This window comes from Vanessa tameamea, chromosome 28 (genome assembly GCF_037043105.1).
Source record: "Vanessa tameamea isolate UH-Manoa-2023 chromosome 28, ilVanTame1 primary haplotype, whole genome shotgun sequence".
NCBI classification, from domain to species: Eukaryota; Metazoa; Arthropoda; class Insecta; order Lepidoptera; family Nymphalidae; genus Vanessa; species Vanessa tameamea.
The window spans coordinates 2,344,141-2,365,981 of NC_087336.1; the positions used below are offsets into that span (position 1 = coordinate 2,344,141).

Consider the following 21,841-nt stretch of genomic DNA (forward strand, 5'->3'; position numbering starts at 1 on the left):
GATGACATTTGAGAGACAATTAAATTGTTTAATTTACTTTAGAAAACGGTCTTTCGTTGATCATGTTACAATTTCTCAGTAAATGTAACCACCGCCGCAGCCGCAACCGCAGCTACCAGCAATGGAGACAGCACCAGCAGCTGGCACGATGCCTCCGAACTCGACGGCACCGAGGATCGGCACTTGACCAGCGACCAGGGTGTTACCAGCGACGGCCATCTCACCAGCTACAGCTACATCACCGACACCGGCACCTCCGTAGGCAGCACCGCATGGGGCAGCAAGGCCCACTCCGTAACCAGCGGGACCAATGGGACCGGCTTCATAGCCGAAACCATTGATGCCAAAGCCTCGGCCGTAGCCAAAGGGTCCAGCCACACCTGCTTCACATCCACATCCAAGAGGACCACCGATGTACTGGCTGTATACATTCTGAAACAAAAAAATATGAAGATATAGCAAGTCTGTATTAATACTAAGAAAGCCGCTAAGCAAAGATGTGACCTGACGGTAAGGTCTGTGGTGTTGGAAACTGTCTTTTAAATTAAGAAATAAATAGGATTTTTCTTAAATTCGAGTATCAGAGACTATTATAATAATTATATGCGTATATTTGTAATTTCACTGAATAATAATTACTTTGTATTAAAGGTTGTTTACCTGAACCAAGCAAGCTTGGACGCAGAGGAGGAGGAAAGCGAAGGTAGACATGATGCTTGGTGCGTATTCAAAGTAGCTGAATATACAATGGCTATGAGAAGTCACACAAACGCTTATATATGAACCATTCACAGATGGAATAGAAATGTCGCAATTGGAAAACGTGTTTCGATAATTTTTACATTTTAATAATTAATTGTTACAAAATTATTTACGGCGTCTTGAAGTCTATTTTTATTTGTTAAGAATGAAAATAAAAATAGATAATCTCAAATTTTAAAATATATTTTTTTTCTTTTAAATGAAATGTTAATTTTTTTTTGTACTTCTATATAAAATGTTAAAGAAAATAGACTCGGCGTTACCAAACATGTTCATGTCACGTATTCTTGCAAAATAATTCATGGTGGAATCCGCTTTACTAACTTACTTTGATAACGCTTTTCTTCGGCGTATTCAGTATAAAAAACTAGTTCGTATTCATCTGAAACATTGTCAAGTTTACATTCAAACGGTCAACATGTTCAAGGCTGTACTTTTGGTCTGCGCTCAGGCGCTCTTGATCCAGGTAATTTTGTTAATTTAAAAAATATATAAATCTTTATTTTTCACTTGTATAAATAAATTTAGTTTGCTATCGTCTGTACTGTATTGAAGTTACTCATCCTTGTCTGTAATTATAATTAATTAAATATAAAAATAAATATAGAATATTTTATTGATTAATTAATTAATTAACTTCATTTCACTTTTTCACTTCACAATCTGATTTACGAAAAAACGTTTTGTATTCTTCGTAAATTAATAACGTTAAATGATCAAAACAATTCTTTTAAAAAATACGCAAGCAAAGACACATTTCAATGGAAGCTTGTAGAAGATAGCGTTGGATATTTTAAAAATATTGTTTCTAAAGTAAAAAGGAGTTTTGATAATTGAGTTTAAATGATTAATAAAATGATTTGTAAAATAAATCAAAAACCAGCTGTTTTTTTAAATGATTGATTTATTTCCATTTTAGTCTATCGCTGGACAGTGCATCGGAGCTGGATGGGGCGCTGCTCCCTACGGTCTCGCCGGTCCTCTTGCTGGTGGTTGTGGTTGCGGTGTTGCTGCGATCCCTGCCTCTAGCGGTGGTGGTCTCGGTGTGGCAAGCGCTTCTCCTATCCCACCAAACGGAGTGTCAGTGCTCTCAGAAAACGCTATTGAAGGAGCTCTAGCAGTCGCCGGTGCTTTACCGTTCTTGGGAACCGTTGGTCTGGAAGGTGTTCTGCCAACTGCTGGTGCAGGTGCTGTCAACTACGGATGCGGTAACGGTGCCGTCGCCATTTTGGAAGAAATTGCCCCCGCTGGTATTGCTGGCCCAGTCGGCTACGGCTTTGGTGCTATTGACGGTATCGGCTACGGTGGTATCGGTTACGGTATTGGTCCTGTGGCTGGTCCTTACCGCGGTGGTTGTGGCTGTGGTGCCCTCATCTAAAACCATCCATAACAACAACAATCAATTCTCTGTGTCGAATAAAGAAGTTCATCAAAATTTTCGCTTTAACTATAATAAACCCTGATACGTTCAATAAATTTTGAGTTTTAACTTTCAACAAACTTTTAGATTTAAAAACTTAACTTCAATAATTTTATCGGACTCATAACACATAAGTATACCTGGAGCTACATACTTCATCGTCTCCTTGTAAAAAATATATCCAGGCATAAAAGCCGTGTACCGGAAACATTGGAACGACTTGAACTAAATGATTTTTAATAATGAATGAATTCTCAAAACTAATTATTAACAATTGGATCAAAGGTCGATATAATTTTTGTAATAACAATATACATATTTAACGCCAATACATCAGCATAGATATTCAATACAAGGTTTTTAATTTTTTAAATAATTAATATCCTATCATACTGCAAATAGCCACAAGCGAATCTGTCCATATTTTTGCAAGCTACTTCTGCTTAGTATATAGGTAACCTAATGATGCAAACTCATGCACATATTTATCCGAATATTCCTACTCTACGAGAAAAGAACATTAAAATAAATAGAGATCAGGATTCTAAGAGAGGTGTTTATTAATTGTTGTGGGACCCGTACCTGCCCAGCAAAGGTTCTTAATATGTAATCGTTAGCCATTTATGGCCATTATCGACGGAGACCTCTCACTGGCGAGCGTGATATATGCAATGTTCGAAAGTGAGAGGTGCTGGAAGGAAATGATCTCCTGCAAAAACTGATCATAATCAAACATGGTCGCAGAAGGATTCAACGGAGTGTGAGGAGAGGTTTTCGCTGACGTCCCCTGCCGTAAGCCTCGCAGGAACTAGGGGGGTTCTCTGTACTCCGGGAACCCCTCCTGATTGGAGGCTAGCACAAGCGAGCCAACCGTCAGGACGTCACGGTTGTATGCACAAGCGATCCCGTGGCGCCTGTCGCAGGGACAGAAAGTGTAACGCTGCTTTTTTAATAGGTATTCTGGCACTTGATTGCCGGTGAGAAAAACATAACTCCCCTCTTCATGCGGGTGAATAAATTAAGTACGCAGACATATTCGCAGACAAATGGAAGTATGCACGAATTGTGCCTTTTTATAAAAAACATCCAATTCCGACAGGGCCTTATCATTACATATGTACATAGTTTTAAACAAAGTGGCTTACCGCAGTCTGTCCCTATGTATGCTTGGATCTTTAAAATTACACAACAGATTTTTATGCGGTTTTTTTAATAGATAGACTGATTCAAGAGGAAAGTTTATATGTATAATACATGTACAGTATAGTAGAGATACACTGATAATTTTAGAGGTTTCTGAAGTGATGTCGCAAATAAAAACATTTTTTACGGTCACATTAACCCTAGAAGATAGATCAAAATAATGTACTACAAAATTGTACACATTATAAAGGTTTTTAAAAAAATCCGCGATGTTATATGTCTATCTCTTGGGAAAGCCCACAACAACCATATTTTATATAAACACACATACGGATACTTTTTACTTTTTTTATTACTATTTCTTAGTACTTTCTTTATTATTTTTACTTAAATTAAAAAAAAAGCACGATGAAAATCCGTCGGTAGTTCGACATCCATTTCGTCACCCTTTTTATAAAATGGCACGATTCGTGAAACACCTTTGTTAGAATCCTGATCTCTATTTATTTTAATGTTCTTTTCTCGTAGAGTAGGAATATTCGGATAAATAAGTGAATGAGTTTGCATCATTAGGTTACCTATATACTAAGCAGAAGTAGCTTGCAAAAAGATCGACAGATTCTCTTGTGGCTATTTGCAGTGGGATTCGATGTTTGTTATTTAAAAAATTGAAAACGTTTAATTTAATATCTATGCTAAAGTATTGGTATTAAATATGTATATTGTTATTACAAAAATTGTATCGACCTTTGATCCAATTGTTAATAATTCGTTTTGAGAATTCATTCATTATTAAAAATCATTTAGTTCAAGTCGTTCCAAGGTTTCCGGTACACGGCTTTTATGCCTGGATATATTTTTTACAGGGAGACGATAAAGTGTGTAGTTCCAGGTATACTTATGTGTTATGAGTCCGATAAAATTATTGAAGTTAAGTTTTTAAATGTAAAAGTTTGTTGAAAGTTAAAACTCAAAATTTATTGAACGTATCAGGGTTTATTATAGTTAAAGCGAAAATATTGATGAACTTCTTTATTCGACACAGAGAATTGATTGTTGTTGTTATGGATGGTTTTAGATGAGGGCACCACAGCCACAACCACCGCGGTAAGGACCAGCCAGACCACCGATGCCGTAGCCGAAACCAGGGTAGCCGATACCGTCAATGGCACCGTAAGGACCAAGGCCGTAGCCGAGTGGGCCAGCAGGGCCAGCAGGAGCGAGTTCCTCCACAATCGCGACGGCTCCGTTGCCACATCCGTAGTTGACAGCACCAGCACCAGCAGTTGGCAGAACACCTTCCAGACCAACGGTTCCCAAGAAAGGTAAAGCACCGGCGACTGCTAGAGCTCCTTCAATAGCGTTTTCTGAGAGCACAGACACTCCGTTTGGTGGGATAGGAGAAGCGCTTGACACACCGAGACCACCACCGCTAGAGGCAGGGATAGCAGCAACACCGCAACCACAACCACCGGCAAGAGGACCGGCGAGACCGTAAGGAGCAGCGCCCCATCCAGCTCCGATGCACTGTCCAGCGATAGACTATAACAAAACAAATGTTTAACGAAAGACAGCTAAATTTATTAATTACAATAAAAAAAATTATCAAAATTCTTCACAGATTTTAATTTTACTAACTATTAATTAATTCGAGCATAAACATTAACAACGTAAATATGAAAATTAGTTAAATAGTTCAATCTTGTTTAGATAAAAAATCTATGACAATTACCTGGATCAAGAGCGCCTGAGCGCAGACCAAAAGTACAGCCTTGAACATGTTGACCGTTTGAATACAAACTTGACAATGTCTCAGGATACAAAATCCTTTTTATACTGAATAGGATCATCGAATAAAGCGTCATCAAAGTAAGTCATAATAGTGATTCCACCGTGAATTATGTAACAAAACGTGACATTCAAAGGTTTAGTAAAAAAATGTATTAGAAAATATAATATTACGAATACTTACCTTACTTAGAAGGTAAATAACATACCATCTCGAAAAAAACGCTCAAATGATACTCTTGGGAAATGATGCTTAAAATTTATTTTCTTCCTATCCCTATGAAGAAATTTTATAAAGAAATTAATATTATATTTATAAAAAGTATATCGAAACACGTTTTCCAATTGCGACATTTCTATTCCATGTGTGAATGGTTCATATATAAGCGTTTGTGTGACTTCTCATAGCCATTGTATATTCAGCTACTTTGAATACGCACCAAGCATCATGTCTACCTTCGCTTTCCTCCTCCTCTGCGTCCAAGCTTGCTTGGTTCAGGTAAACAATCTTTAATACAGAGTAATTATTGTTCAGTGAAATTACAAATATACGCATATAATTATTATAATAGTCTCTGATACACGAATTTAAGAAAAATCCTATTTATTTCTTAATTTAAAAGACAGTTTCCAACACCACAGACCTTACCGTCAGGTCACATCTTTGCTTAGCGGCTTTCTTAGTATTAATACAGACTTGCTATATCTTCATATTTTTTTGTTTCAGAATGTATACAGCCAGTACATCGGTGGTCCTTTTGGATGTGGATGTGAAGCCGGTCTGGCTGGACCCCTTGGCTACGGCCGAGGCTTTGGCATCGATGGTTTCGGCTATGAAGCCGGTCTCATTGGTCCCGCTGGTTACGGATTGGGCCTTGCTGCCCCATGCGGTGCTGCCTACGGAGGTGCCGGTGTCGGTGATGTAGCTGTAGCTGGTGAGATGGCCGTCGCTGGTAACACCCTGGTCGCTGGTCAAGTGCCGATCCTCGGTGCCGTCGAGTTCGGAGGCATCGTGCCAGCTGCTGGTGCTGTCTCCATTGCTGGTAGCTGCGGTTGCGGCTGCGGCGGTGGTTACATTTACTGAGAAATTGTAACATGATCAACGAAAGACCGTTTTCTAAAGTAAATTAAACAATTTCATTGTCTCTCAAATGTCATCTATCATTTATACTCATTCAAACCTCAATTTTTACTTTAAAGCTCTGTATCTCACAAGACTATTCTATAATTAGTCACAAAACATAATAGTTACAAAAATGGCTTTCCAGTTTTTGTTTTTCTCTCTGTCAATCCTTGGATCTGTGTTTAGAAGTGAATAGCTACGTCACGCCTCCCGTGTTTGTGACCTCACTACTACTTCACTGTTACGAGCTCTCGCTCTTTCTATGCGAGGACGTGACAATCAGTTTATAACTGAGCACGGAGAATATTAACGCAAGTAGTATCGGTTAATAGTTTATAAACATTTTGAAAGATATTTTTTTACACAGTATCTAGCATATGGTTGTTAAATTTATGTTAAATTATTACTAATTATTTTTTATTTGCGGCTTTGCTTTTGAGGGGTTGGCCATCAAGTGTACGCATTAACAAATTGTCATAAATTCAAGCTAAAAAAGCATATTATTCAATACAGGATTATATAGATGATAGAACGGCGAGGAGCTAATACTTGTTGACTTTCAGGCAGGATATATTATGTTTATACATATATAATTATATTTGTTTAACATAACTTTATATTTCAAATGTTGAAAAAGAGTAACTACTGAGTTTCTTGGCGGTTCTTCTCGGTAGAATCTACATTCCGAACCGGTGGTAGTTTCACTTATTATAGTTTGTAAAATGACGACTCAAAAGTGCTTGTAAAAGCCTACTTGAATAAAGTATATCTTGATTTGATTTGATAAAGCCTATGTATTTCCTTGAAGTTGCTTCATACCAAATTTGGCCTTCAAAGTTCAACAGATAGATATGTTTTCGCATTTATAATAATAGTACAGTTTATGCTAGGCTAACCAAGATTAGGTAGAATATAATTATAAATATAATTTTGAGTAATCTACTCCATAGAAAGGCTGTTACGTGTTTACTGACTATTACGAAAATGTTCTAATATTTCAATTATTGGAGATTGCTTAAGTACATTAATTAGTACGGTACAAACAGTATTTAAAACGGGATATTTACCATGTTTTTTATTTTTATTTGGTGGAGCTCGATATTTCGACATTATCTACGAATGTCTTGTTCACGAGACTGACGTTTGCGGGTAGATGTTGACGGCATTAGAAGTGTCCATATCGGACTACCTCCTTTCTCGTACGTTTGCTGCGTAAACACTGGTTACCACTACCACTGTCACTTTCACCCCTACTATTTGTTTTATTTACACTCGAAACTCGATCCCGTGTTTTACAAACGAAACTCACCGTATCGATTCGCGAATTTTTTATATTATTATTCAAGGGGTTGCATAACTATATCACTGGATTCCATACTTTCGACAGTTGAAACCCATCTTCCCTATTGAAATTACTATATTTAGTAATTTCAATGGCTTCTCGTACCAGTCGGAGTAAGTAATGGCGTTCTGTCGCGAGTATCTGAGCATTATGAAACTCGATCCAATGGTTCGGCCCGGCTTCCAGAAGATGTTCCGCGATGGCTGATTTCTTGGTATCATTGTTTTTTACCGCCTTGATATGTTCGTTGATACGACAAGATACCGTACGTTTTGTCTGTCCAACATAGGATTTACCACAACTACAATCGATTTTGTAAACTCCGGATTTTTCCAGGGGAAAGCTATCTTTAGATGAACGCAACATTTGCCCTATCTTCTTGAAAGGAGTGAAGATAGTCTTCACCGCATATTTGCCCAGGACTCTAGCTATCTTATCTGTCACTCCTTTAACATATGGCATAAATGCTGGTTGTCTTTCAACCCTGTACTGTCGCAGTAACTTGTCGCAGGAAACACAGCTACACGAGATCATAAGTATACTCCGTCCGTAAGAAACAACATTGCTGGCAGTGATGTCTCAAGATGATGTCTGATAGCATTAAGGTTAGCGAGGAGTCCATGAATTCAATATTCTTATTAATACTCGATCCCAAACATCGTGTTGACTGTATTGGGCGTGTGCTGAACGAGCTGTTATCACGAGAAAAACTCGAGTCTTTTTAAAAAAGAATATTTTATTAGCACAAATAACAAATTTGAACAAAATAATTATTGGATAGGAAACTCGGCAAGTGTTTATGGTTCCCCTATCAAAATCGAACTGAACTTTTGTTAATAGAATATAATTGTTTAGAAATTTAAAGTTGCTTAATCAGCGCTTAATCATTATTAATACTATCATTGCAGGAATGTAACAGAGCGTTCTTTATTACATGATGAGCTACCATAAATGCTATACAAAGGAGCCACTTAATTACGACAAAGATGGTCAAAGCGTAGAGAAATATTACACTAAGAAGCTGCCAAACGAGAAATCAAACTGATCCGCCGAACGGAAGGCTCTCAATTGTGAGTTAATCAATATTATGAATGAATAGTTTGTAATACAGTAATTTTATGTTCATTGTTGTTAAATAAAATGTCATAACCATTGACGTCATTTGCGTCGTGGGCTCAGACACCAGAGACGTGCCGTACTCATTACTAAATATACAGATCTAAAGAGTGTCAGGGAGAACAAGAGCAATATAAAGTGTATTTTTAGCAAAATCTAATGTGATTTATATAAGAATAAATGTTGTTGTATAGTCTATAAGCAGTACAGTGGGAGATTGTTTTACCAATAAACCTGTGTGTAAACTAAATATATTATGTACTCGTGTTATGACTGTCGCTAATATTAATAATTTATATACAAAATAAAAATTTAACAATGTATTGACTTAAAGGTAATCCTCTCTAAGCATATACAAAAGTATTAGTATTTGTTTCAATTGGTTTTTAATAAAACGCATTATAGTTATAAAAGACAAACTTTATATCATTTTTATCCAGGATATGAAGGTACTTCAGGATATCCAGGCGATGTCCAAAAAGGTATTCCTAGGTTAGTCTGAGGAATCTGTTTAATTTAACCAACTACGTAGAGTTTTGTAAAACAAATAAAAGATAAATATCATTGACAAAGCTCCTGGACTATTCCCGTTTTTATTCGACACGAATAACGATTTGTTGTTGTTTTTAGATGAGGGCACCACAACCGCAACCACCGCGGTAAGGACCAGCACCACCGATGCCGTAGCCGTAACCAGGGTAGCCGATACCGTCAATGGCACCGTAAGGACCAAGGCCGTAGCCGAGTGGGCCAGCAGGGCCAGCAGGAGCGAGTTCCTCCACAATCGCGACGGCTCCGTTGCCACATCCGTAGTTGACAGCACCAGCACCAGCAGTTGGCAGAACACCTTCCAGACCAACGGTTCCCAAGAAAGGTAAAGCACCGGCGACTGCGAGATTTCCTTCAATAGCGTTTTCTGAGAGCACCGACACTCCGTTTGGTGGGATAGGAGAAGCGCTTGACACACCGAGACCACCACCGCTAGAGGCAGGGATAGCAGCAACTCCGCAACCACAACCACCGGCAAGAGGACCGGCGAGACCGTAGGGAGCAGCGCCACAACCACCGGCAAGAGGACCGGCGAGACCGTAGGGAGCAGCGCCCCATCCAGCTCCGATGCACTGTCCAGCGATAGACTATAACAAAACAATAAGTACAATTTAATATAACGATTAACAAAGATTAGTTAATTAGCAGACGGACAAAACCAATTTAGTTTGAATACTATTATGGAAATTTATTCAAAATGCTTCACAGATTTTAATTTTACTAACTAAATTAGTGGCCACATGGCATGTACATAATCTATTTTGATAATTGCGTAAATATCAAAATTAATCGTATACTTCAATCTGGCTTAGATTAAAAAGAGGCGGCAATAACCTGGATCAAGAGCGCCTGAGCGCAGACCAAAAGTACAGCCTTGAACATGTTGACCGTTTGAATGTAAACTTGACAATGTTTCAGATGAATACGCACCGGTTTTTATACGAATGCAAGGAGCGTTATCGAAGTAAGTTATTAAAGCGGATTCCACTTGTAATTATGAAAGAAAACGTGACATGAAAAAGTTTAGTAATATTAAGTTTATTTAATGTTTTAATTTACTATGAACGACTATTTTAATTGTTAATAAGTAAAAAACGTCAAGATACTGAAAATATTTTGCAATATTTATATGATTTTGTTTTCCTTAATATTACTAATTTTATGTAAGCCATATTGAGACACGTTTTCCAATTGCGACATTTCTATTCCATGTGTGAAAGGTTCATATATAAGCGTTTGTGTGACTTCTCATAGCCATTGTATATTCAGCTACTTTGAATACGCACCAAGCATCATGTCTACCTTCGCTTTCCTCCTCCTCTGCGTCCAAGCTTGCTTGGTTCAGGTAAACAATCTTTAATAAAAAGTAATTATTGTTCAGTGAAATTACAAATATACGCATAAAGTTATAGAGCTATAGTAGATACACTAATGTAAGAAAAAATCTATTTATCTTTTAATTTAAAAGACAATTTCCACCACCAGTAACCTTACCATCAGATCACTTCTTTGCTAAACTGCTTTCTTAGTATTAGTTCAGACTTACTATATCTTCATATTTCTTTGTTTCAGAATGTATACAGCCAGTACATCGGTGGTCCTTTTGGATGTGGATGTGAAGCCGGTCTGGCTGGACCCTTTGGCTACGGCCGAGGCTTTGGCATCGATGGTTTCGGCTATGAAGCCGGTCTCATTGGTCCCGCTGGTTACGGAGTGGGCCTTGCTGCCCCATGCGGTGCTGCCTACGGAGGTGCCGGTGTCGGTGATGTAGCTGTAGCTGGTGAGATGGGCGTCGCTGGTAACACCCTGGTCGCTGGTCAAGTGCCGATCCTCGGTGCCGTCGAGTTCGGAGGCATCGTGCCAGCTGCTGGAGCTGTCTCCATCGCTGGTAGCTGCGGCTGCGGCTGCGGTGGTGGTTACATCTACTGAGAAACATACTGACTTCATCGAAGCGAAAATGTTTTCTGAAAAAAATTAAACGATGTTTCGCTATAAAAACTATATTTTTATTTGGACTCACTCATCATCATCATATCATCACATCATCATTATTTAAATATTTTTTTGAAAGAGTTGAGGACGGCAAATATCTTTCTTCTATTTATAAGTCACGGTGTAAATTTTTAGGTTTAAAAAATGGGAATGTTAAATTAAACTCAAGTTTAATTTGAATCAACGTAAACGGAATATGTTATTAGGATACTCAACAAGTAAAAGAAAATTTTAACGATAATTATTAAACGGGAAAAAAATAGACATCAAATCAAATAAACATCGACCATCCATCCAGTTGATGGTATGATTTTGTCCTACAGTTAATATGTTATTATGGACCACACATTAATGATATTAGCCCTGCATTTTCCAGCATTTATATCTGAAGTCATTTTTTACCTGAAAGAGCGGCAGAGAGCCTGTGAATCTCACTGCTGGTCTAAGCCCGTCCTATTTGAGGAGAAGGAATTCCGAGCTTATTCCAGTCTGTTATTATTGACTTAAATGTGTAAATGTGTGCAATTTTATTAATGAAATAAATTATCAACTATATAAAATTTTATTGTATCGAAATCAACCAACTGTACACTTTTTTTTATGTATCATTTTGTGTAATTATATGACGGTGCATGGTGCGCCATCTTGTTTATTTATACTGGTCGGAAAAGAGCCTCAATGGTTATTGAACGGCGCTCTAGTGAAGCGTCACGTCGACGGTATCGGGGCGGCCATCTTGGATCGACGGTTACATTCAAGATTTCCCGCGCACCACGTATACGACGAATCGCTAATATCCGACATTATCTTTATTCTTTTGTAGTTGTTCAGTGATTAATGTGTGTTTATGTATATGATATATTAACAAATCGATATAGATGACTGTTGTGAATTTATATACTGTGTAATTGATTTGTTTAATTAAATACTTACCGAATTTGTGGATAATCGTTCGAATGTACGTCCACGTTTCATGAATAATCCTACTATTGGCTACTAATAGGTCAGTCGTCAGACTGTATAAAAGTCTTAATCATATTTGAATTACTAAGGCAACACAGTTGTGGAATATACTTACATAAACTTACTATTTAGATGGAAGTATGTTTACTTTCATCGTAATCAACTTGGTGCTCCACCTTTTAACCTATTTCCAATACATCGTTATCAAAACTTATTACAACAATATTTTTTTAGAGTAGTATTTTTTTAGAGAGTCCTCCGTAGTATTAGTGTTCTATAGTTTGTAATATATTAGCGACCCGCCCCGGTCTTGCACAGGAGCAAATTCTGATGAAATAAAAATAAGAACTGAGCATTCTCTTCTTAGCTTATTAACTTAATTATATATATACACATATATATATGTGTTTTTGTCATAAATAACAAATACGAATATTATAAAAAATGGTCTGAGTCGTAATTGTTTCGTGATCAAAATTTGCCAAATTTAGAGAATTTTTACAAGTTTAATATTACACCCGTTTCGCAACGAAAGTTTAGAAATGTTTTTCGTTGAACATAATTTAAGTACGATGTGTGAGGAGTGATTTGAGAGAGATGGATGTGAACGTGTTTATTATTTATTAAAAGATTATTTAAAAAAAAAAACGCCTGGATTTCGGCTTGGGTTCCATCACAGGACTGCTTAAACAATCAATGTGAATAACAGCACTGTAAATCTGTTTATTTGAAAAGAGCAACTATGCGAGTTTCTTTCTGTTACTTCTCGCTGGAGGCTTTCCGAAACGGCGATAGTGTTTAAATATTGCCGATTCAAAAATTATTCATTGTGACGTCTACAAAATAAAATACATTTGATTTGATTAGAATTTTTTTTTATTTTTATTTTATCTTCGAAAGGTCTACAAAATAAAATGACAATAAAAAAATACATATGATTATATTTCTGATGATGTAGACACGACTTGCGTTTAATATTAAATATAAGTTAGCGTATAGTCCATGACAGCAGCAGAGACCAAGCTTACAATTTATTTTTATTTTATTATTCAAACTATTGAAAGATTTTTATCAGCAATAGAGGGTAATGGAAGAAAATGACATGCGCCCCCCAAATAGTTGGGACAAGGGCAGGGAAACGAAGAAAAATATAAATACTATGATGTTTTCCAAGGTATTCAATTATTGGCTCATGATGCGAAGAATTAAAGAAATATGATTAAAAAAATACGCCATATTTCGGCTACCATTTACTCTTGTCAGTACACAGAATTAAGATAGTTTATATACCGTTGTATATATAAAACAAAAAATATAAATCTGTACTATTCAAAAATTTTATGTGACAACGTTGAGCCAGCGTTATTCATTTAATAGTGCAAAAAATAGTTTTTTTTTTGTATAAAATACCGTCATTGATATAATATAGCTGATATTGTAATATATTATAAAAACAAGACCGGTCGTTGTGGCGATCTTTGGGGGAGGCCTATGTTCAGCAGTGGACGTCCTTCGGCTGAGAAATGAGATGAGATGATGTAATATATATTTATAAATAATTAAAACAAATATTCCTCGTATATCATTTTTTCTATTAGTGAAAACCGCATTAATATCCGTTTAGTGGCTTGGAAGAAGTAAGCGAAAATACACGTAGTGACAGAAAGCGGCTTTGTTTTATACAATGTACAGATTTCATTTGAGAAAAATATTAAATACAGAATTATCCGCCGGATGTTTTTTAGACAATTCATATTCCGAATCGGTAGCAGTTTTACACGCAACATAATCCTCTATTTGTTTATTCAAAAATTACTTGACATAAACTTACATGATTATAATATAAGTATTGATTTTGACAATCCGTAACATGGACTAACTTCTTTTTCTGATGATCTAACTTGTTAATTAGTTCTTCTTGTGATAGGTGGGCGGATTGGCAAATGGGCGACCTGATGTTAAGTGGTCACCGACGTCCATAAACATTGGCGCTGTTGGAAATATTAACCATCCCTTACTTCGCCAATGCGCCACCAACCTTGGGAACTAAGATGTTATATCCCTTCTGCCTGTAGTTACACTGACTCACTCACCATTCTCACCGGAATACAAAAATACCAAGTATTGCTGCTTGGCGGTAGAATATCTGTGAATATCTTCTCCTCAATTGGAGAGAAGGCCTTAGATTAGCTGTGGGATATTCACAGGCTCTTATCTCTGGTTAGAAATGACTAATCTTATAAATGCTGCAAAAATTTACGGCTAATATCACCAATATGTTTCCAGTTTCATCCATAACAACGGCCTGCTTAAGTAGAACTCCAGGACAAAATCATCTCATTCATCTCAATCATCTCATTAAATTAGTGGGAGGTCGATGTTATTAAGTTTAGATAACTTTTCACATTAGCAGCGTGTAAATTTCCCACTGCTGGGCTAAAGGCCTCCTCTCCCTTTGAGAAGAAGGCTTGAAGCATATTCCACAGTATATAATAATCATCGTTATAATTTGCTTTTACTAGTATAGTATCCAAAAAACATTTACGTGGATTCAAATTTAACTTAAGCTCCTTTTAGATTTCCTATTTTTGAAACCTTAATAGGATTATTGTAATTAATAAATATAAGAAAACCATATGATGATGGAATAGATGTGATAGAACAAAAATCCGCTAATGAGTCCAAATAAAAAGAATACTCTTTACAGCGAAACATCGTTTAATTTTTTTCAGAAAACATTTTCGCGTCGATGAAGTCAGTATGTTTCTCAGTAGATGTAACCACCACCGCAGCCGCAGCCGCAGCTACCAGCGATGGAGACAGCTCCAGCAGCTGGCACGATGCCTCCGAACTCGACGGCACCGAGGATCGGCACTTGACCAGCGACCAGGGTGTTACCAGCGACGCCCATCTCACCAGCTACAGCTACATCACCGACACCGGCACCTCCGTAGGCAGCACCATATGGAGCACCGTAACCAGCGGGGCCAATGAGACCGGCTTCATAGCCGAAACCATCGATGCCAAAGCCTCGGCCGTAGCCAAGGGGTCCAGCCAGACCGGCTTCACATCCACATCCAAGAGGACCACCGATGTACTGGCTGTATACATTCTGAAACAAAAATATATGAAGATATAGCAAGTCTGTATTAATACTAAGAAAGCCGCTAAGCAAAGATGTGACCTGACGGTAAGGTCTGTGGTGTTGGAAACTGTCTTTTAAATTAAGAAATAAATAGGATTTTTCTTAAATTCGAGTATCAGAGACTATTATAATAATTATATGCGTATATTTGTAATTTCACTGAATAATAATTACTTTGTATTAAAGGTTGTTTACCTGAACCAAGCAAGCCTGGACGCAGAGGAGGAGGAAAGCGAAGGTAGACATGATGCTTGGTGCGTATTCAAAGTAGCTGAATATACAATGACTATGAGAAGTCACGCTAACGCTTATATATGATCCATTCACAGATGGAATATAAATGTCGCAATTGGAAAACGTGTCTCAATATGGCTTACATAAAATTGGTAATATTAAGGAAAACAAAATTATATAAATATTGCAAAATATTTTCAGTATCTTGACGTTTTTTACTTATTAACAATTAAAATAGTCGTTCATAGTAAATTAAAACATTAAATAAACTTAATATTACTAAACTTTTTCATGTCACGTTTTCTTTCATAATTACAAGTGGAATCCGCTTTAATAACTTACTTCGATAACGGTCCTTGCATTCGTATAAAAACCGGTGCGTATTCATCTGAAACATTGTCAAGTTTACATTCAATCGGTCAACATGTTCAAGGCTGTACTTTTGGTCTGCGCTCAGGCGCTCTTGATCCAGGTTATTGCCGCCTCTTTTTAATCTAAGCCAGATTCAAGTATACGATTAATTTTGATATTTACGCAATTATCAAAATAGATTATGTACATGCCATGTGGCCACTAATTTAGTTAGTAAAATTAAAATCTGTGAAGCATTTTGAATAAATTTCCATAATAGTATTCAAACTAAATTGGTTTTGTCCGTCTGCTAATTAACTAATCTTTGTTAATCGTTATATTAAATTGTACTTATTGTTTTGTTATAGTCTATCGCTGGACAGTGCATCGGAGCTGGATGGGGCGCTGCTCCCTACGGTCTCGCCGGTCCTCTTGCCGGTGGTTGTGGTTGCGGAGTTGCTGCTATCCCTGCCTCTAGCGGTGGTGGTCTCGGTGTGTCAAGCGCTTCTCCTATCCCACCAAACGGAGTGTCGGTGCTCTCAGAAAACGCTATTGAAGGAAATCTCGCAGTCGCCGGTGCTTTACCTTTCTTGGGAACCGTTGGTCTGGAAGGTGTTCTGCCAACTGCTGGTGCTGGTGCTGTCAACTACGGATGTGGCAACGGAGCCGTCGCGATTGTGGAGGAACTCGCTCCTGCTGGCCCTGCTGGCCCACTCGGCTACGGCCTTGGTCCTTACGGTGCCATTGACGGTATCGGCTACCCTGGTTACGGCTACGGCATCGGTGGTGCTGGTCCTTACCGCGGTGGTTGCGGTTGTGGTGCCCTCATCTAAAAACAACAACAAATCGTTATTCGTGTCGAATAAAAACGGGAATAGTCCAGGAGCTTTGTCAATGATATTTATCTTTTATTTGTTTTACAAAACTCTACGTAGTTGGTTAAATTAAACAGATTCCTCAGACTAACCTAGGAATACCTTTTTGGATATCGCCTGGATATCCTGAAGTACCTTCATATCCTGAATAAAAATGATACAAAGTTTGTCTTTTATAACTATAATGCGTTTTATTAAAAACCAATTGAAACAAATACTAATACTTTTGTATATGCTTAGACAGGATTACCTTTAAGTCAATACATTGTTAATTTTTTATTTTGTATAAAATTATTAATATTAGCGACAGTCATAACACGAGTACATAATATATTTAGTTTACACACAGGTTTATTGGTAAAACAATCTCCTACTGTACAGCTTATAGACTATACAACAACATTTATTCTTAGACTTTATATAAATCACATTAGATTTTGCTAAAAATACACTTTATATTGCTCTTGTTCTCCCTGACACTCTTTAGATCTGTATATTTAGTAATGAGTAGCTACGGCACGTCTCTGGTGTCTGAGCCCACAACGCAAATGACGTCAATGGTTATGACATTTTATTTAACAACAATGAACATAAAATTACTGTATTATAAACTATTAATTCATGATAAAAAAAAAACACATTTCATGTCAAAATATAATTATAACTTTGTTAAAAACTTGATAAAATCCCTTCACACTTAACTAAGCATATGATTGGCTAAAACAAAAACCGAGCTACGAGGACAGGATGTGCGATCGCTCCTTAACGAAAGACTAATAATAATATTAATCGCAAGATAATATTTGATTACACTAGTCCGTCATCGCGCAGACACTACCTCCTTACCACGGCGCAGAGTTGTTAATATCCAGAGCAATGCATTTAATGTTTTTTTTACTCTGTTTGAAAGTTAAATTTGATGAATATAAAGTCGTAGAAAAACAGTCGTTATATATTTTAGTAATAAAATAGGAAAAATAAATAAAATATAAAAAAGGGGAAAAAACTGATAAGCGCGCTGACCACGTGCTAATAAGTTTATTTCCTTTTTTATTTTTTTTGGTTTGTAATGAAACGCATTTTAGACCAAAAGAACACGAAAAATAATTACTGTACAAATCATGACGACGTGCAATGGTGGCAGCTAGCAGCATTTCCCCGTTGAAACACAATTCCAATCCTCTGAGCAATAATGAACCAGCCCTGCTGTCCAACCTATAAGTGACTTACAACTGCCCATATATGTATGTATGTATATTTATAGTATTTATTTAATTTAATCAATCATATTACTTAGTATAAGTCTTTTCAGTTTGACTTTTTAATTTTTCTATACACATTCTAAAATTTTCTACAAGTTCGTATACTTTTTATTTACCTTCTTGATTTATGGTCTTCTCAGTACCTCAAAGGTTCACTGGATTAGATTGAAGTACAGGGCTGCCAATAGAGCCTTATAGAGTTGTTTCTTCTTAACTTCTATTTAAACTTCCATCCCCAATTTGACCGACTACGTGGATGTTTAAAAGCGCTATAACAGCTGGCTTTTACTCATAAACGCAGGTCTTCATACCGATTCCCATACATCCTGCATCAGAAAAAATGAACTATGATACAAACTTTCATCCCAAAGTTAACTCTCAAGGTGATGAATTTCCGAAAACATTGTAACAATTTTACTTATTAACAGAAATTTAAACACCGTTTTCCGAATTTTTAACATAAAAGTTCCATCCTAAGTTTTTCCCTTGTAGGTGATGAATTTTCAAATATTATCTCGGGTCTATGTCGTAATTTAGTTTCTGAAAACATTATATCATTGACATATTAAATTACATTACCCATCGCAATTGATCACGTATTTCCACTCGTAAGTTGAAACATTTAACGTAACACTTGAATTAATGATATATCTTGTAATTAAAAACGTTTCTAGTTTTACTGCTCATAAATATTTGTAAAATTGTTTAAGAATTTTTTTTAACAAATTAGTTATGCAAAGATATATAAAATATAAATGCTATTTAACAAAAAATAAATAACTTTACTAGTCTAGACCAATATCGCAATCGCATTTAATTTGCAAGTATTTGAAAAGTTCCGTTGTCTGTCCAGGAAACTCATCATCTTTACGAAATTTAAATGGGACTATTTCGGAATAAACCTTTTTCGAATAAAAAAGGTTTTTTTTTCCGTTAAATTTAAATCCGTCTTAATAACGGAGTTACGTCTTGACCAAAAATTAAAAGATATAAATTTTATTAAATCAAAATTGAGAACCTCTTTCTTTTTTTAAGTCCGATAACAACAACAACAACAACAATCTTCCAGCCTACCCTAATTAAAAAGATAATATATTAAAAAATAATACATATCATCAGTTTAAATATTACGAATTTAAATAACCAATATAATTAAGAATGATTATAATTTTAATTACATAAAAAAATTACAAATATTACCAGAGGAGGAGTAGTTGTTCCCTTCAAAAATAAGAAATGCCTATCTTCATAGAGATCAATGTATTTTCTTCAATCATACCATAGAACATTCTCATCTTTTAAAAAAAAAAAACAAAATATTTTTATCCGCTTTGGAGCTACGTTGGTCGTTGACACATAAAGACACATACAGAGTCGCGATGACGTCAGCGAATTTAATGAAACAACGATTAATAATAATTAATGTACAGTTAGATAAAATTATTAAATATAAAGACGAAAAAATAAACTTTCGGACAAAATAATTAGCACCGAAATATTAGAACAAAGTAAAGCATAATTTGACAACATTAGTTCACTAAACGACAAGTCCGGCGCGGCGCGGCGGTGTCACACGTCACTCTGTGTCTGAGTCTCAGACACCACAGACGTACTATCAACATTCCGAACCGATGGTAGCTTTACTCTAAATAGTTTGTTAAATGACTTAATGCCTACTTGAATAGTGTATATTTTGATTTTGTACGATTACGTTACATAGTATAAACAATTTAGCAAAAACATAATACGATTTTATCTAGTCACTTCACCAATCAAAATGATTTACCATATCGGTATACTCCGAAGCCGTAAAATTATAGCACAATACAATATATGATGTACAACAAAATAACGCAAGATAATAAAAGTAAAGGGAAAGACAAATAACCTCACTATAATAATTTATAATCTTTTTTTTCAACTCTTCGTTTTGTATCGGATGCTAAAACTAAACACTAAAAATCATATAAAAATAACAATAATATGTAAATACATACATAACCGACAAATTTAAAATTAGTGAGTCTATAATATTGGTATAATATGTACAATATTTATGTATTCGAAACAAAACAATACACCGCACTCTACTTCCTATCAGTCTAATAGGGCAAGGTCGAAAGTGAAATTTAGATTTCCGCTAGTATTCCAAAACTACATACTTTATGAGCCTTGTAATTAGCCCAGTAAGACACAAATCTAAGAGTATTTAAGAAAATTGCTATGTTTTTTTTTTTATTTAAATGCATTATTCTCATTTCTAATGAAAATTTTCAAAATTGAAGTTATCAAAAAATGTGGAACGCTTCACGATTTTGCGTGTCATCCTTGCGCAGGGGCCATGCTAATCTTCTCTGTATCGTTCCAATTTTAGTATATGTACTGCCGAAGCAAGTACATTTGTAGTGCTCTCCACATTATATATATAGTAAGCGTAGTTAAAAACTTTGATAGCGCGATTCAGAACTATTAATATATAAATATATTTTAAGTAGTTATAATCAAATTGATTAAATAAAATTGATATGTAAAACATAATAAATTTATTAATAATGTTTTTTAATAAATAATAATCCGAAAAAACCACGAATTTACTTAAAAATACAATAAAACATCGCTAGTAGCGACATCTACGGTCTATAAGAGCTTTAAATATGTCTTTTGCTATCCGCTTAATTTTTACTACAGTGATTATGCAATTATCCGCTAGATGTCGCTCTTTGACCCCCATTTAAGTACACAGTTGTAACGATTAATAAAAAATTGCGTCGAAAACGTTTTTATTTTATTTGTAACTACCAATACGTGTGTAGCCTTCCTACGAAAATTGCTAACGAAATAATGATAATGACAAGTTCATTATTGTATCTTCCGTTACTGTGTAAAAATATTCTTTAACATTTCATTAATAAAAAAAAAAGTGAGATATTTTAACATGCATAACAGCTGTTACATATTTTTGACGGATCATTATTTTATACTAACCACTTACTTTATTGTAACTCGCCACTATTTATATAACCTATAAATACCATCAAACAGAGAAACAGTCAAATCAAAATGAAATCAAAATATACTTTATTCGAGTAGGCTTTTACAAGCACTTTTGAATCGTCATTTAACAAACTATTTTAAGTAAAGCTACTACCGGTTCGGAATGTAGATTCTACCGAGAAGAACCGGAAACTTAATAATTACTCTTTTTTAACATCTAAAAATACAGTCATGTTAGTTAAATACAATTATATATGTATGTTATGTCTCCTGCCTGGAAATCAACAAGCATTAACTCCACGCTTTTTTATCATCAATATAAACTTGTATCGAATAATATGCCTTCTTTACTAATGTATGTTTTACAAACGACTTGAATCGACTTGAATCTATGAAACGGCAAATTTAAAAATGTCTGCGGAATTTTATTATAGAAGCGGATACCTTGCCCCAAGAATGATTTATTGTCTTTGCGGAGCCGGAAACTTGGCGTTCTAAGCTTATCCTTACCTCTTGTGCAGTGTGCACATATAATGATTATCACTGATTTTATCAAAGTGATCAATCCTACTGTGAATGTACTTTAATATAATATACAAATATTAGATTTTAATATTCCACGCTATTGACAAAGTACATACAAACAGTTCTTGATTAATTTACATATCTTTATTTATAACAGAACAGCATTAATTTTGGTAGCATGAAGTTCCGATAACAACGATTCAAAATGCCAATTTTCCACGAATTAAATCATAACGAATAGAGCATTTATGAATTCA

The 21,841-nt window shown here is 35.7% G+C and overlaps 7 protein-coding genes and 1 non-coding gene across 8 annotated transcripts; 3 read left to right on the top strand and 5 right to left on the bottom strand.

Moving 5' to 3' along the window:
* Window positions 1-7: 7 nt before the first annotated feature.
* Window positions 8-809, bottom strand: LOC135194232 (chorion class CA protein ERA.1-like). The gene is made up of 2 exons (XM_064219446.1): window positions 661-809; window positions 8-432 (listed from the first exon to the last, which is right to left on the bottom strand). Exons 1-2 carry the CDS (start codon window positions 709-711, stop codon window positions 76-78), a joined length of 408 nt encoding a protein of 135 aa, XP_064075516.1. The 5' UTR covers window positions 712-809; the 3' UTR covers window positions 8-75.
* A 270-nt stretch (window positions 810-1,079) lies between these two features.
* LOC135194225 (chorion class B protein PC10-like) lies at window positions 1,080-2,262 on the top strand. Its single transcript, XM_064219433.1, has 2 exons — window positions 1,080-1,228; window positions 1,682-2,262. Exons 1-2 carry the CDS (start codon window positions 1,181-1,183, stop codon window positions 2,138-2,140), a joined length of 507 nt encoding a protein of 168 aa, XP_064075503.1. The 5' UTR covers window positions 1,080-1,180; the 3' UTR covers window positions 2,141-2,262.
* A 2,082-nt stretch (window positions 2,263-4,344) lies between these two features.
* On the bottom strand, window positions 4,345-5,135 carry LOC135194227 (chorion class B protein PC10-like). Its single transcript, XM_064219436.1, has 2 exons — window positions 5,058-5,135; window positions 4,345-4,867 (listed from the first exon to the last, which is right to left on the bottom strand). Exons 1-2 carry the CDS (start codon window positions 5,103-5,105, stop codon window positions 4,400-4,402), a joined length of 516 nt encoding a protein of 171 aa, XP_064075506.1. The 5' UTR covers window positions 5,106-5,135; the 3' UTR covers window positions 4,345-4,399.
* Window positions 5,136-5,454: 319 nt separating this feature from the next.
* Window positions 5,455-6,265, top strand: LOC135194240 (chorion class CA protein ERA.1-like). The gene is made up of 2 exons (XM_064219501.1): window positions 5,455-5,612; window positions 5,841-6,265. Exons 1-2 carry the CDS (start codon window positions 5,562-5,564, stop codon window positions 6,195-6,197), a joined length of 408 nt encoding a protein of 135 aa, XP_064075571.1. The 5' UTR covers window positions 5,455-5,561; the 3' UTR covers window positions 6,198-6,265.
* A 3,055-nt stretch (window positions 6,266-9,320) lies between these two features.
* LOC135194214 (chorion class B protein PC10-like) lies at window positions 9,321-10,236 on the bottom strand. The gene is made up of 3 exons (XM_064219396.1): window positions 10,078-10,236; window positions 9,758-9,830; window positions 9,321-9,697 (listed from the first exon to the last, which is right to left on the bottom strand). The coding sequence occupies exons 1-3, from the start codon at window positions 10,123-10,125 to the stop codon at window positions 9,321-9,323; spliced, it is 498 nt and encodes a 165-aa protein (XP_064075466.1). The 5' UTR covers window positions 10,126-10,236.
* Window positions 10,237-10,445: 209 nt separating this feature from the next.
* On the top strand, window positions 10,446-16,761 carry LOC135194215 (uncharacterized). The gene is made up of 7 exons (XM_064219397.1): window positions 10,446-10,588; window positions 10,816-11,170; window positions 14,485-14,571; window positions 14,931-15,292; window positions 15,530-15,581; window positions 15,946-16,049; window positions 16,297-16,761. Exons 1-7 carry the CDS (start codon window positions 10,538-10,540, stop codon window positions 16,759-16,761), a joined length of 1,476 nt encoding a protein of 491 aa, XP_064075467.1. The 5' UTR covers window positions 10,446-10,537.
* On the bottom strand, window positions 14,899-15,637 carry LOC135194255 (chorion class A protein L11-like). The gene is made up of 2 exons (XM_064219548.1): window positions 15,539-15,637; window positions 14,899-15,310 (listed from the first exon to the last, which is right to left on the bottom strand). The coding sequence occupies exons 1-2, from the start codon at window positions 15,587-15,589 to the stop codon at window positions 14,966-14,968; spliced, it is 396 nt and encodes a 131-aa protein (XP_064075618.1). The 5' UTR covers window positions 15,590-15,637; the 3' UTR covers window positions 14,899-14,965.
* A 3,595-nt stretch (window positions 16,762-20,356) lies between the features above and the next one.
* Window positions 20,357-20,463, bottom strand: LOC113391936 (U6 spliceosomal RNA). Its single transcript, XR_003368363.1, has one exon. It is a non-coding gene; the product is annotated as a U6 spliceosomal RNA (small nuclear RNA).
* Window positions 20,464-21,841: the final 1,378 nt, after the last annotated feature.

Coding starts and splice junctions, on each gene's coding strand:
- LOC135194232 (XM_064219446.1), bottom strand. CDS start 711: ATGTCTACCTTCGCTTTCCTCCTCCTCTGCGTCCAAGCTTGCTTGGTT. Junction 433..660: donor TCCAAGCTTGCTTGGTTCAG/GTAAACAACCTT, acceptor TTTTTGTTTCAG/AATGTATACAGCCAGTACAT.
- LOC135194225 (XM_064219433.1), top strand. CDS start 1,181: ATGTTCAAGGCTGTACTTTTGGTCTGCGCTCAGGCGCTCTTGATCCAG. Junction 1,229..1,681: donor CTCAGGCGCTCTTGATCCAG/GTAATTTTGTTA, acceptor TTTCCATTTTAG/TCTATCGCTGGACAGTGCAT.
- LOC135194227 (XM_064219436.1), bottom strand. CDS start 5,105: ATGTTCAAGGCTGTACTTTTGGTCTGCGCTCAGGCGCTCTTGATCCAG. Junction 4,868..5,057: donor CTCAGGCGCTCTTGATCCAG/GTAATTGTCATA, acceptor GTTTTGTTATAG/TCTATCGCTGGACAGTGCAT.
- LOC135194240 (XM_064219501.1), top strand. CDS start 5,562: ATGTCTACCTTCGCTTTCCTCCTCCTCTGCGTCCAAGCTTGCTTGGTT. Junction 5,613..5,840: donor TCCAAGCTTGCTTGGTTCAG/GTAAACAATCTT, acceptor TTTTTGTTTCAG/AATGTATACAGCCAGTACAT.
- LOC135194214 (XM_064219396.1), bottom strand. CDS start 10,125: ATGTTCAAGGCTGTACTTTTGGTCTGCGCTCAGGCGCTCTTGATCCAG. Junction 9,831..10,077: donor CTCAGGCGCTCTTGATCCAG/GTTATTGCCGCC, acceptor GTTTTGTTATAG/TCTATCGCTGGACAGTGCAT. Junction 9,698..9,757: donor CGCCGGTCCTCTTGCCGGTG/GTTGTGGCGCTG, acceptor GTGGTTGCGGAG/TTGCTGCTATCCCTGCCTCT.
- LOC135194215 (XM_064219397.1), top strand. CDS start 10,538: ATGTCTACCTTCGCTTTCCTCCTCCTCTGCGTCCAAGCTTGCTTGGTT. Junction 14,572..14,930: donor TCTCATTAAATTAGTGGGAG/GTCGATGTTATT, acceptor AATTTTTTTCAG/AAAACATTTTCGCGTCGATG. Junction 16,050..16,296: donor CTCAGGCGCTCTTGATCCAG/GTTATTGCCGCC, acceptor GTTTTGTTATAG/TCTATCGCTGGACAGTGCAT.
- LOC135194255 (XM_064219548.1), bottom strand. CDS start 15,589: ATGTCTACCTTCGCTTTCCTCCTCCTCTGCGTCCAGGCTTGCTTGGTT. Junction 15,311..15,538: donor TCCAGGCTTGCTTGGTTCAG/GTAAACAACCTT, acceptor TTTTTGTTTCAG/AATGTATACAGCCAGTACAT.